We start from the raw sequence: 13,289 nt of genomic DNA, 5'->3' as shown, positions 1-13,289 counted from the left end.
ATTCAACACAAGGTCAACATTTCAAACCTCATTTGCCCAGGTCTTGACCAGAGGGCCATTTTGGAAATTAGAGAGTAGACAGGCGACTGTAAAAATTTGATTAATACTCCCTGATATGGCAAGCGGGATTGTGGTTTCAAACAGTTTGTTTTCCTTCACTCTTCTGATTAGCCTCTCTACATGTACCCTCAAGCGAGCAATTGACTGTGTTTCCAGCACATCTGCCTCTGCCATTTGGACCCTCTGGATGACAAAGGCTGGGCGGTAAACAGTCCCAGGGGCCAGGTCGTCCACCAAGAACCCTTTGTCCACCATAATTGCTGTGTCAGGGGTAAGGAGGTTTTTGATCCCAGACTGACGGAATATTTCCTTGTCGCTCATTGAGCCCTCGAAGAGGGGCGAGATGAATGTCAGAGCTCCATGAGGGGACATACCAACCATGGCTTTAAAAGTGCAATGTGATTTGTAGTGTGAAAACACTTCACTTTGGAGAACCAGGGAAGATGGTGTCTGGCACCGTAGTTCAGTGCAGTCAAGGATGACTTGTGTGTCACTGTATGCACTAAAATCTGGAGGAAGATTGTCCTTAACAGCTGCAGGAGACATCCAAAAACAGACTGAGCCCAGCAGAGTGTAGAGGAAGTTGGCCCAGGTGACGATGATGCGACTTACTGTTGTCCTATGTATTTTGAAGCGATGAGCCAGTTCCCTCTGTGTGCAGCCAGTGGACAGGTATGTCAGGAACAAGAAGAGCTCATCTATCGCCAGCAGTTTCTAAGGGTTGGGGAGAAATATATAGATAGATACTTTATTCATCCTGAAGGACATTTTAGACATCCAGTAGCTTATACTATGTACAAACTAGGGGTGGAACAGTACAGGTATTCGTATTGAACCGAAATGGTATGGGCGTCACGGTTCGGTGCATGAATATACACAGAGAATACACGGTACAAAAAATAAATAAAATTTGCGTGCAAATTAATGAATGTAATGCAGAACTACTGTTAGACATGCAATAAACCACAACATTGTGCTTTTGTCAAACTAAACTCTTTTCAAACTGTACAAACAAACCTACATCTGTTACCCAACCAAAATCACACATACACTGTTTAAAAGCAAAAAATATTTATCCGACCCCATTTTAAAACAGTCTGTTGGTGCCATCTTTTGGACATTGATCATATTGCATTGGTTTTCATTTCTTATCCTCAAACAGAGGACCAATCTGTTTATTGTTAAGTTACACATTCTACATTGACTAAAAAAGATGGTCTTTTAATGGTAGCATTATTTTATACAGAAATCAATCATTTATAATTCAGATGAGAATAAAGTTAGTGTTAATTAAAATTAAGGAAAACAAAAATATGGATCTGAAATATAGCAAATTAATTTTAAATTCATTAAGGTACAATTACCAAACATATCTCAAGGTCTTTGTCTTTTTGTTAATTTAATTAATAAACTAATTGTATAAAACTATTGTCAATGCACTACAAATAAACTGGTTCTATGCCTTTACTTTATTAATAAAACTTATTTTAAAAATACAAGGCTTAAGACATTTATTTTCTTGTGGTGGTACAGCCTGAGACATGCACAATAAAAAAAAATTGCCTTCTACATTTTTGTTTTGTTTTTCCCTCCATTGTACCGAACTCGTACCGAACCGTGATGTCTGAACCGAGGTATGAACCGAACCGTGACTTCTGTGTACCGTTCCACCGCAGTACACACAAATACATACATTCACCCACATAAAAATGAAATCCCACACAGATAACCATGTGTATAAAACCATGAGAAGGGCACACTTACAGTTGGTCTGGTGACTGGGCTTTCAGTGACTGTGCTGGTGGAAGATGTTCTCTTGGCTCTGCTGGTCACCCTGATCATTTTGGATGTTGCACTCTCTATCAGGCTCCAAAACGCCATCAGGTGCTTGTAAGATGGGAATCTGAAATATAGTATCCTCATCAGAAAGGGAAAACGGAGAAAATAGTAACACACAGAAACGGACAATGGCAGACAAAGTACACAAATACTGTACATCAGTGAAAGTAAATCACTTAGGCTAATATTCACTGCTGTTGAAATTACACAGCCTAAGCTCTCATTCTGTTTTTTTTTTTAAATATTACTTTTGTTTTGTTTTCTATTTTTCAAGGTAAATGCAAAATGTTTCGACTGATGCTGTGTTGAGTTTGGTTATGCTAACATTAATATTGTGCACAGAGGGGTCAATAGTCCAAGTATGATAGTGGCCATTGCAATGACAGACTAGGAGGATCCACTGCCGATAGGCCAGGCCAGAGCAAACAAAAACAATTACGTAGTAATTCAAATAATTAGCCTCCCCAAGAAAAGTAGGTACTGGATTACATTTACTTAGTTACTGTCCAACACTGAAAACAGAAAGTGGGATTGTACATCTTACCTGGTGTAAAATCTAATGTCCTCAGGTGACGAGGCAAATCGCTGAAGTCCAAAAGAACTGTTTAGATGGAGAGTTTGGACTTGTTCTCTCAAGGCCTCAATTTCTGCCTTCATCCTCTCGTACTCTTCCTTGTCAACACAAACGGTGGGTCGGGCTTCGTGCTCCATCGGGACGGCTTCCTCATCTGGGATGGCCTCATCCTCGATGTCCTCCAGCTCAGGCTCTGGACTCGAGGGTTTAGTACGCCGTTCCCAAACCCCGGCACGTCTTTTCACAGAGTAGTCGTTCCAGTGGAACAACGATGGCACTGCATTACGTGATAAAACCCGTCTACCCTTAGCAGTCGTCCGGATTAAATGTTCTTCAAAGTGACGACTGCATACCTTCGAGTTTTGAGTGACTGTAAATTCTGCCCTCCGTATTCTGTGCAGCCACTTAGCACATAGGATAGCCTCCTGAGGAAACCGATGAAAACTTAATACGCTGTTGTGTCGACTTGAAGCCGAGCAACTTGGCACACAGCAGTGATTATTTGAGCCGGTTTTCACAGTTTTCATCAGTTTAAATGTACCTCGTACATTGTACTTCTTTCGTACACCAGCACCACTCATTTTGCGAACAACGCCGATGGCTCCGCTTTGGTAGCTAGGATGTAAATAGAACGACCAGAAATGAATACGCCAACTTCTAGACAAACCGGAAGTTTGTTCCTTCGCCTGTGCACGTAGCCCATAGCTAACTTAAATATACAAGCTTCATAAAAATGATCATTCTAGAAGAAAATTTCAGATGGCATTTAGAGGCTTTTGCATCTGAACTCTTCATATATATATATATATATATATATACACACACACACATATATATATATATATATATATATATATATATATATATATACATACATATATATATATATATATATATATACACTACCAAATTGGTTCATAGTTGGAGGCATCGCAATTTTTTTTTCAATTTTTTTTCACAAGTTGTGCTTGCAAATTGGATAATATCCAAGGTAAACATGTCTAGTAATTGTGCAGTTAATTCTCATACTGTATTTTCAGTTTTGGAATATTTATCCTCTCTCCAAATTTGTCACTAATAAAACACAATACAAATTATTTAAAGAAAAAAAATATATTGACTTGTTTACATCTACCTTATAAATATATATTTTTTATTAAAAAGGTTACAATTACAACAACAATTCAAGTGTAATCTTTCTTTTTAAAAACTAAAGTATACAAAACGTATTATTTGATGACTTCATTTTTGATAATTTTTGATATTTTTCCTCATCTCAGTATAGCAATAGAGTTTGCTAAAAGCTGTTCATTAAATACAGCAGTATTTGAAAATCGATAATATTTTGTAAAATGACATTTATATTTGCATTTATGTCAAAACCTAGACACTTTATTTCAACATATTTCAGTCAATTTTTACTCATCTCAGTATAGCAATACAGTTTGCTAAAACATCATCATTCATTCACACACGCGATTTAAATTTAAACTGTCTTTTTGCAAGCTGTGGTAAACAGCGCACATTTTTATTTTATTTATTTATTTAACCTTTATTTACCCAGGTAAGCACATTGAGAACACTTTCTCATTTACAATGGCGACCTGGCCAATATAAAAGCGTCGAGGTACAAAAGTTACACATGAAATTACAAGACAAAACAGATCAGACATCAGATCAAACAGACAAAGACTGCCATGGTATATTAAAATGTACAAACACATATATTAATAACTAAAGTATGAGCTGGGATTAGCATGTACAATGGTCTGACAATGTGTTTGCTAATAATAATTTGAATGTGGATAACGGGACAATGGATTCAAGCTTCAGAGATTTTTGAAGTGTATTCCAGTCGTTAACAGCGGAGAACTGGAAAGAAAGACGGCCAAAGGAGGTACAGGCTTTAGTAGCAGTCAAAGTGATATACCTGCTTGAACGAAGGTTCATAAAGGGGGTAGCTCTAGAGATTAGTGATCTTAGATAAGGTGGGGTTTTACACAGTAGGCATTTATAGATGAAATGATACCAATGTTTTTGACGTCGGGTCTGTAATGAAGGCCAGCCGATTAAACTATAAAGGTCGCAGTGGTGGGTATTATATGGAGCATTGGTGACAAAACGGATGGCAGTATGATAAACAACATCTAGTTTACTGAGGAGAGAGTTTGAAGCAATTCTGTAAATAATATCACCATAGTCAATAATTGGAAGGATGGTCATTTTCACGAGAGCGAGTTTTGCTGGAAAAGTAAGAGAGGCTTTATTACGGAATAAGAAGCCAATTCTGGATTTAATTTTAGTTTGAAGCTGATTAATGTGGGTCTGGAAAGAGAGAGAGGAGTCTAACCAAACCCCTAGGTATTTGTACTTGTCTACCTGTTCTATAACAGACCCATCTAGTGTGGTGATGCTTAATGGGCAGGTAGGTACAGTACGAGATCGGTTAAAAAACATACATTTAGTTTTGGTCGAATTTAAAAGCAGTTGAAGGGAACGTAATGAATGCTGTATATTATTAAAACTCTCTTGAAGATTTTTTAACACAGTGTCCAGCGACGGGCCAGACGTATAAAGGATGGTGTCGTCTGCATATAGGTGGATCAAAGAATCACCTGCAGCAAGAGCAACGTCATTAATATATACAGAAAATAGAGTCGGCCCTAGAATTGATCCCTGAGGCACCCCCATGGAGACAGCCAGAGGACTGGAAAGTAAGCCCTCTGACTTAACACATTGAAACCTGTCAGAGAAATAATTTTTGAACCAAGCCAGGCAATCATCTGAGAACCCCAAGTTCCTTAATCTATCAATTAAGATGTTATGATTGACAGAGTCAAAGGCCTTGGCCAGGTCAATAAAGACTGCTGCGCAATAGTATTTTTGATCAATAGCAGTTATGATGTCGTTTGTAACTTTAAGTGTGGCTGAAGTGCACCCATGACCGGCTCGGAAACCAGATTGCATTTCGGAAAGATTATGATGAGATTCGAGATGGTGAATAATTTGTTTATTAATAATTCTTTCGAAGACCTTTGAAATGCAGGGAAGAATAGAGATCGGTCTATAGCAGTTTGGATCTAAACTATCCCCTCCTTTGAATAAAGGGATTACAGCAGCAGTTTTCCAATCTTTAGGTAGTTCTGATGAGTTAAGAGAAAGGTTAAAAAGACTGGTGATGGGATTAGCAATAATTCCTGCAGACAACTTTAAAAAGGAAGGGTCCAGATTGTCTAATCCTGATGATTTGAAGGGGTCAAGATGCTGCAACTCCCTTAGAACGTCGGCTATCTGGACATTGGCAAAGGAAAAACGTGGAAAATTTTGACTAAGTGCTACAGAGGGTGAGGGGCTGTTAATTAAAGTCGGATTCGCCCGATGAAAAGCATGACCAGCCATGGCAAAATGCTTGTTAAAGTTCTCAACCATGGATGATTTGTCAGTAGTGATAATATTGTCTAGCTTTAGTGCTGTGGGTAACTGTACGGAGGTGTTCTTATTCTCCATAGTTTTTACTATATCCCAGAACTTTCTAGAATTAGTGTTGCAGGTGGCAAATTTCTGTTTAAAGAAGCCAACCTTAGCATTCCTGACCGCCTGTGTGTATCGATTTCTGACTTCCCTAAAGAGTTGCTGGTCTCTGGGGTTGTTCGATGCTAATGCCGTACGCCACAGAATATTCTTATTTTGATTAAGGGCGGTGAGTTCAGGAGTGTACCATGGGCTGTATCTACTTTTAGTTCTGAGCCTTTTGTAAGGGGCATGCTTATTTAGAACAGCTAGAAAGGCACTTTTAAAGAATGACCAAGCATCCTCAACTGTAGGGATAAGATCGATATCCTTCCAGGGTACCTGGGCTAAATCATATAAAAAGGCCTGTTCGCAAAAATGTTTTTGAGAGCGTTTGTTTATGATAAGAGGAGGCCTTTTGGTTGCAGACCCATTACGGACACATGCAATTATGCAGTGATCGCTGATGTCTTGGCTAAAGACACCAGAGACGTATTTAGTGGGCATATTAGTTAAGGCAATGTCTATGAGAGTGCCCTTATTTGCAGATTTTCGGTTATATCTAGTGGGTTCGTTAATGATTTGCGTGAGATTGAGGGCATCAAGTTTGGAAAGTAAACTGGATGAAGCATTAAGCATGTCCCAGTTTAAATCGCCCAGAAGTAAAAACTCAGAAGATAAATATGGAGCAAGCAGTTCACATAGGTTGTCTAGGGCACAACTGGGTGCAGAGGGGGGTCTGTAACAGGTGGCTACAGTCAGGGACTTGTTTCTAGAAAGGTGGATTTGCAAAATTAAGAGCTCAAACTGTTTTGGCAGAGACCTAGATAAAATGACAGAGCATTGTAGAGCCTGTCTACAATAAAGAATGACTCCACCTCCTTTTGTAGTTCTGTCTTGACGGTAAACATTATAATCCGGGATTAAAACTTCTGAATTTTTAATGGATTTCCTGAGCCAGGTCTCAGACACTGCTAAAATATCTGGATTAGTTGAGTGCGTAAGGGCAACAAATAAGTCCATTTTAGGAAGTAGACTTCTGATGTTAATGTGCATGAACCTCAAATTATTGCTATTACAGAAGTCTACATAAGAGAGCTCCTGAGGGGTTGGAGTGACATTATTTGCTACAGGTCCAGGATTTAATTCAATGTCACCTGAACAAAGTAAGAGCAATGTAAGGATTCTGCAAAAGGCATTCAGAATAGGGCGTTTAGAGCATTGGACAGGGTAAATATGTAGAGAAGACTTTTGGGCAGAATGGAATATATTCATTGCCCTATGGGCAGACAAAGTTATAGTACAGTAAGTATATCGGGGGGGTAAACCTATATGTAGAGTGACAAAGAAACAGATTGCATCTCTAGGGGAGTTGTATAAACCAGTTGAACTAGTAAAGGTCTCAGCAAAATTAGTGAGAGGAGTATGGATGGATGTCTGTGCTATCACAGCTGTCTGGTCTATACTGAAATTGGACAATAAAAACTAACTCAAGCAACAATAGGCAAAACATATTGACATAAAATGCAAGCACAAAAAAAAAAAAAAATAATAAAAAAAAAAAAAAAAAAAAAATAAAATAAATAAATAAATTTGCGCTGTGCGTAAAAATTATGAGCGCGCGCACAAATAACAACAAAGATGCTGAGTTCTTACGGTATGTTGGAGAACTGGTTTTCCAAGTTCGAATCACAAAATCAGAGGCAAAATGTAAATAGCGTTGAAAGTCCAAACAGTAACGTTAGGGAAAATGTTGCTAGTGTGGACCATAGACAGTGTGGACCCGCTAATCCAGGCAGCTAGTCCCGTCAGCTGGTCAAAAGATCCGTTTCAAAAGTGAACTTCACGTCGGAAAGGCACACTGAAGCGTTGTTGTGTAATCCTGTCGGCAAGACACTCGCGATGGACCTGCAGAGCTCCGAGAGGACAACGCTGGAGAGCGAGGACGCCTGCCAGCCAGCCGACCAGGTCGAGGTAGACCGAACTGCTACAAGGTGCTGTGATGTATGCAGTTGCGGCTAGTCAGCTGAGCTAGGTAGTTGATGACTGTTGATGACTGTACTGATGACTGTTACTGGCCCGATGGTTGGCTATAATAATCCAATAAATTGAGGAGTGATCCTGTATCACCGTGCAATCGAGGGTATCAACAATGTAATCGAAAGATAGTCCCAGGATGAACAAGTAATGAAGCCCACTGGAGTGCGTGCAAGAATTGTTTTTATAAAAACAAGGTTATAAAAACGACGTGCACGTTTAAAACAATAGACACACTATGTAAACAGACGCGATACAAACATGTCTTGACCTCGAGACGCCATCTCTGAACGCATCTCTGCCGTTCATTCATAAACAGAAACCCGATTCACGTGAGAAGGAAAAAAAACTTACTACAGCATTCCTCAGCTCGCTCCTCGATATACCCACACTTCTGAGGTACATTTTCCATTATTATTATTCCTCACAGCGCTGCGAGACGGTGTAAACAGGTAGGCTACAATGATCTGATTCAACTTGTTTTCTCGAGCTGATATGGGGGCGTTCACAGTTTGCACAGATTGCCTCAGCCATTTGCGTTTGAATAGCGCGCGCTCTCCGAGGGCGGAGTCACATTACAAGTAATTAGATGAGATGAGAACGACTGACATCTCGCTCTTTTCTTACAGATTACATGAACTGAGAATATTTGTTTTTTATATAAATTACTTCATTTAAAAGAAGAGACTTCAAGCTTCATGCCTGTGTGTCTGTATGTCTGATTGACTGAGTATTCGCTGAGTTACAGTTCATTTTCGGACGCGTTTCAGAATGGACTACACTGACAGAGAGAAGGCAGAACTCGCTTCGTGTTTATTTTTCTTTATTTGGCAAAAAGCACAACACTTTGTTTTTATTGTGAGTATACACAAAAATAATACACATTTAACAGAATCGATTGACGTATGAAACTCCTATGGAAAATCAAAGTCAACAGAGTATTTATGAGTTTCTTTTACACTGATAAAAAAAAAGCGACCTGGTATCGCCGGCGATACCATCGACCTCAGGGGGTTAAGGAAAACTGTTCCTGCGGGGTAGTTACCAGGTAAGTGTAAGGTAAATGATTTGATAAACCCTCTACAAATGGGTGTAGCAATGAACAACAACTATGTAAGACAAGGTAATTTATTGGAAACTACGGTCTTAATTTCAAGATAGTAATAAATAAACATGGACTGTTACCAACATAACCCTAGGATAACTACAAACCTAACTTGAATTGATGGGTAATACTGGAGGTGTTTCTAAAAATTGGCTGCCTACATTCTGAGGAAGTACACAATTAAATCTGAGTTATTACCAACCTAAACAGGTAACAAGTACACAGTACTTTGTTGAGTTGATATTTAACAATGGTGTTTTTTTCCCTGGTAGTCTCTCTGTAATTGCATACTAATCACCTTAAGTAATTACACACTAAAATACTATAATTTACCATATGCTACCAGGTAAATGCTTAGTAATTAGTTTGTAGTTTCTCTGCATTTACATACTTGTTACCTGTGGTAATTACCAATAACCAACTATAACATACCATATATTTACCCAGTAAATACCTAGTAATTAGTTTGTAGTTTCTCTGCATTTACATACTTGTTACCTGTGGTAATTACCAATAACCAACTATAACTTACCATATATTTACCAGGTAAATACCTAGTAATTAGGGGACTGTAAAAGGAAGGGTTACCGTTAATTGTCTATCATTGTTCAAAGGTGTCCCTTATCTTGTCATTAATCTTGTGTATTTAACCTGTTAAAGGAGAACTCCGGTCAATTTTAACATTGAGCTCATTTTTTTGTAAATTTGGAGTGCTGTCAGTACAGAGAACAACGACAAAAATCGGTGTTGCCTACACCGTGTTATCCTCTTTTTAAAATTTGCACCCTGTTGACTTCAATGGGGCAAGTTTTAAACCTGCTTTTAGCCTCTTAACATCCTTAACCCTCTGAGGTCGACAAACGCGCCGGCGCGTTTTGCTGGATTTTCTTCACATTGTAGCACTTTAAACTTAAATTACTCCGTCATTTATGGACATACAGAAAAAAGAAATATAAAAAAATAATCTGTGATATTTCTACTTTTGTATGTGTCCACTTACAATCAAATCAAAACACTGTGCTTTTGTAAAATAAAGAAAATAAACAGGGTGTGCGTTCTGCCTCTCCGTCGCGGTGAACTTTTTTTTCTTGAGCACGTCTATAAACTGAAGCAAAACTCAGCGAATACTTGTCACACATTTATGAGCCATATACCTTTATAAACATTTAAGTGTGTACTTTTACATGATCGGATTCAAACTGAAAACAAATATTCTCTGTTTAAGTAATTTGTATAAAACCAACAAGATGTCTAGCTTCTCACGCGCTTCCTAATTACTTTTAATTTGAACACGCCTACTCGCGCAAAAGATATTCACATGCAAATCTCCACATGGAACGCGAACGCGCTCATTACCTCATTACCTCAACAACAAAACACCAAAACACTTCATCAGTCTCTGCTTTTCGTCGAGATTGAAAGACGCGTCGTGAGCTTACATTGGCTTTACCTCAGAAGAAGAAGAACGCGATTTGAAGACAAGAAAGATAAGGTAAGAAATTCTTACATATTAGTTTGTTATTGTTGCATAAATTTCCCATTGCAGTTGAACTGTTACTAGATATATGGTGAATATTGTAATATTTAGACCCGTGTTTACTGTTACTGTGTTTGTGGATATCTGCTCAAACGTAGATATGTATATGGTAACCATAATGTTTTATATTTGAGCACGATTGCGTTTGAATGTATCATATTTTGGATCGCGATCGCGTTTGAATGTATCATATTTTGGAAAAGCAAAACGCTCCAAACGGCTTCATGTTTTTACTATTATCTCATTTCATATTATCATAACGAATGGAAACATTTGAAGTAACATGATAATCAATATATTTTTCTCTAGCTTAGTTGTTACTGAAATCTTTTGTAAGATTTATAGGCTGCTATGGTTATTGTTATTATTTTATGCAGCACTGCGCATAGCCTATGCCTACAAGGCACAACAAACCTGGTGTTCATTATATTATTGTTGGAAACATTTGTGTGTGTGTGTATTCTGTGAATTTTAAAAAGCAATTTTAACCAGAAAAATCTAAAATGTATTCCCAAAATCGTGCAGGCCTTTCTCTTGATATCAGTATGTTCACTTTTTTTTTTTTTTTCAGGGCCCAGATGCCACTGAGTCCTGCTGACTTTAACATTCACAGTACATGTCTCTGTACATGAACATGGTAAAGTGAAAATCAAACATCTTGGAAATGAAAGGTATGTACAATGTTTTTAGGAATGGCACAAAGGTCTCTGTCTTTGGATCATTGGTTATCTTTGGATTATGTTGTGTTGTAAATAAATCAAACAATCTAAAAGCCATTCTTTTTTAAATCTCCTCATTCTTTGTGAAAGGTTGCTCAGAATGATAGGGGCCTGATAGCTCCTAATAGGGCAGTTAGAGGAGGGTCTTTGTCTTTCTCAGGTGTGGAAAGCTTACATATTAATGAGCTCCCGCATAAAGCTTTGTGGCACAAAACACATCGTAAAAATTTTAAATCAATATATTGTCTTCTCTGAATGAGCAGTCAGGGTGATTTTCACATCGTTTTAGAGCAAATATTCTAGGCTACGTCTTGTGAAGAAATAATCAGTATGGGTTTCATGACCTTATTTCAGTGAGATTTTTTTTTTGTATTTTCACAAACCACGCATAAATGTCATTATCTCAAAACTACAAACTTTTACACACATGCTGCTGATATATTATTGTAGCAGAGTTTGTGCTGAATACAGTGTAATTAGACTTTAGCCATGAAAATGTCACAAGTAACAGAAATAAGCACAAATGTCAGAGCATGTCAGAACACCTCCAGGGCCCAGAAAACAGCTCAGACCTCAGAGGGTTAATGTGTCATTACAAGTGCCCAGCCATGTGAGTGATTCCTTTAGAGTGAACGCGGGTGAATCTGACTGCAGTAGATGTGAAAGATATTAATAAAAATGATGTTTATTCAGCCAGCGCACATACCTGTATTTACATCCTGTTTTCGGTTGAAGTCCATAGTAATCGATTGTCGAGTTCACGCGCATAGGTTTAGTACGTACGATCATGCGCCCGAACTCGACAATCGACTACTGTGGACTTCAACCGAAAACAGGATGTAAATACAGGTATGTGCGCTGGCTGAAATAACATCATTTTTATTCATATCTTTCACATCTACTGCAGTCAGATTCACCGTGTGTTGACTCTGAAGGAATCACTCACATTGGCTGTGCACTTGTAATGACACAATAAGGATGTTAAGAGGCTAAAAGCAGGTTTAAAACTTGCCCCATTGAAGTCAACAGGGTGCAAATTTTAAAAAGAGGATAACACGGTGTAGGCAACACCGGTTTTTGTCGTTGTTCTCTGTACTGACAGCACTCCAAATTTACAAAAAAATGAGCTCAATGTTAAAATTGACCGGAGTTCTCCTTTAAGCTGCAACCCCACTTTTGAAAAATCCCCAGAAATGACATACCCAAACTGAAACAGATACAGTTCATGAACCCTTTGTACTAAAATCACAAGTATGATCTCATTTGAAAGCTGACACCTGGCAGTTTATTGTAAATGTAGAATTAATTATTGTCATAATGAAAAAAATTGTTATAAATAGCTTCAAAGTTTTGTAAAGTTATTAGAAATTTATTTTTATGAAACATCCTCATGAAAATAAAATTTAAGTTGGCACTGTAGCAATCTAGAAATGCACTACAGCTAAAGCCACGTCTATACATTTTATATTTAAAATCTGAAGATGGTACGTCTAAAACTCTGTATTTAGTTAAATGTTTTTCAAAATCATGTCATATGACTTTATTTTGATTAGACGCTAAAATGCTACTGATGTTTAGTCATCATCTAAGCATCCATTCAGTCTTTTGTCTCTATTGTTTTGTGGTGCAAACTGAGACCATTCAGTCTCAGTCTCCCCATGCACACATTCACACCTCTCCAGCCTGGTTATGGCTCTAAATATGCATTTCTTTTGTCTGCATTATAGTTACTAACGACTGGCTATTCACAGGCTATTCATAGGGTTTCAGTCCCTAATTTCTTTTATCAAAGTTCTCACATTTTTTCTCAAATGCCCTTCTTGAATAAAGAAACATTTCAGTAAGCATTCATATTTAGAAAAAATCATAAAAGAATAACAGTTAGGTGGCAGGTTCACCCAGGGCTAG

At 38.0% G+C, this 13,289-nt stretch overlaps 2 protein-coding genes across 4 annotated transcripts in view; both read right to left on the bottom strand.

The window, feature by feature from the left end:
• Positions 1-13,289, bottom strand: part of LOC311081630 (uncharacterized protein) — a 178,215-nt gene that overhangs the window by 70,725 nt on the left and 94,201 nt on the right. The gene's annotated exons all lie outside the window — the stretch shown is intronic.
• On the bottom strand, positions 22-1,942 carry LOC311081687 (uncharacterized protein; the record flags this gene model as incomplete). Its single annotated transcript, XM_084112310.1, has 2 exons — positions 1,825-1,942; positions 22-774 (listed from the first exon to the last, which is right to left on the bottom strand). Exons 1-2 carry the CDS (start codon positions 1,939-1,941, stop codon positions 22-24), a joined length of 870 nt encoding a protein of 289 aa, XP_083968436.1. The 5' UTR covers position 1,942.

The sequence above is a fragment of the Abramis brama genome (genome assembly GCF_963993115.1).
Source record: "Abramis brama genome assembly, chromosome: 4".
In the NCBI taxonomy this organism is placed as follows: Eukaryota; Metazoa; Chordata; class Actinopteri; order Cypriniformes; family Leuciscidae; genus Abramis; species Abramis brama.
Note: the sequence above shows the minus strand (reverse complement) of the source record. Positions and strands in the feature narration are given on the sequence as shown.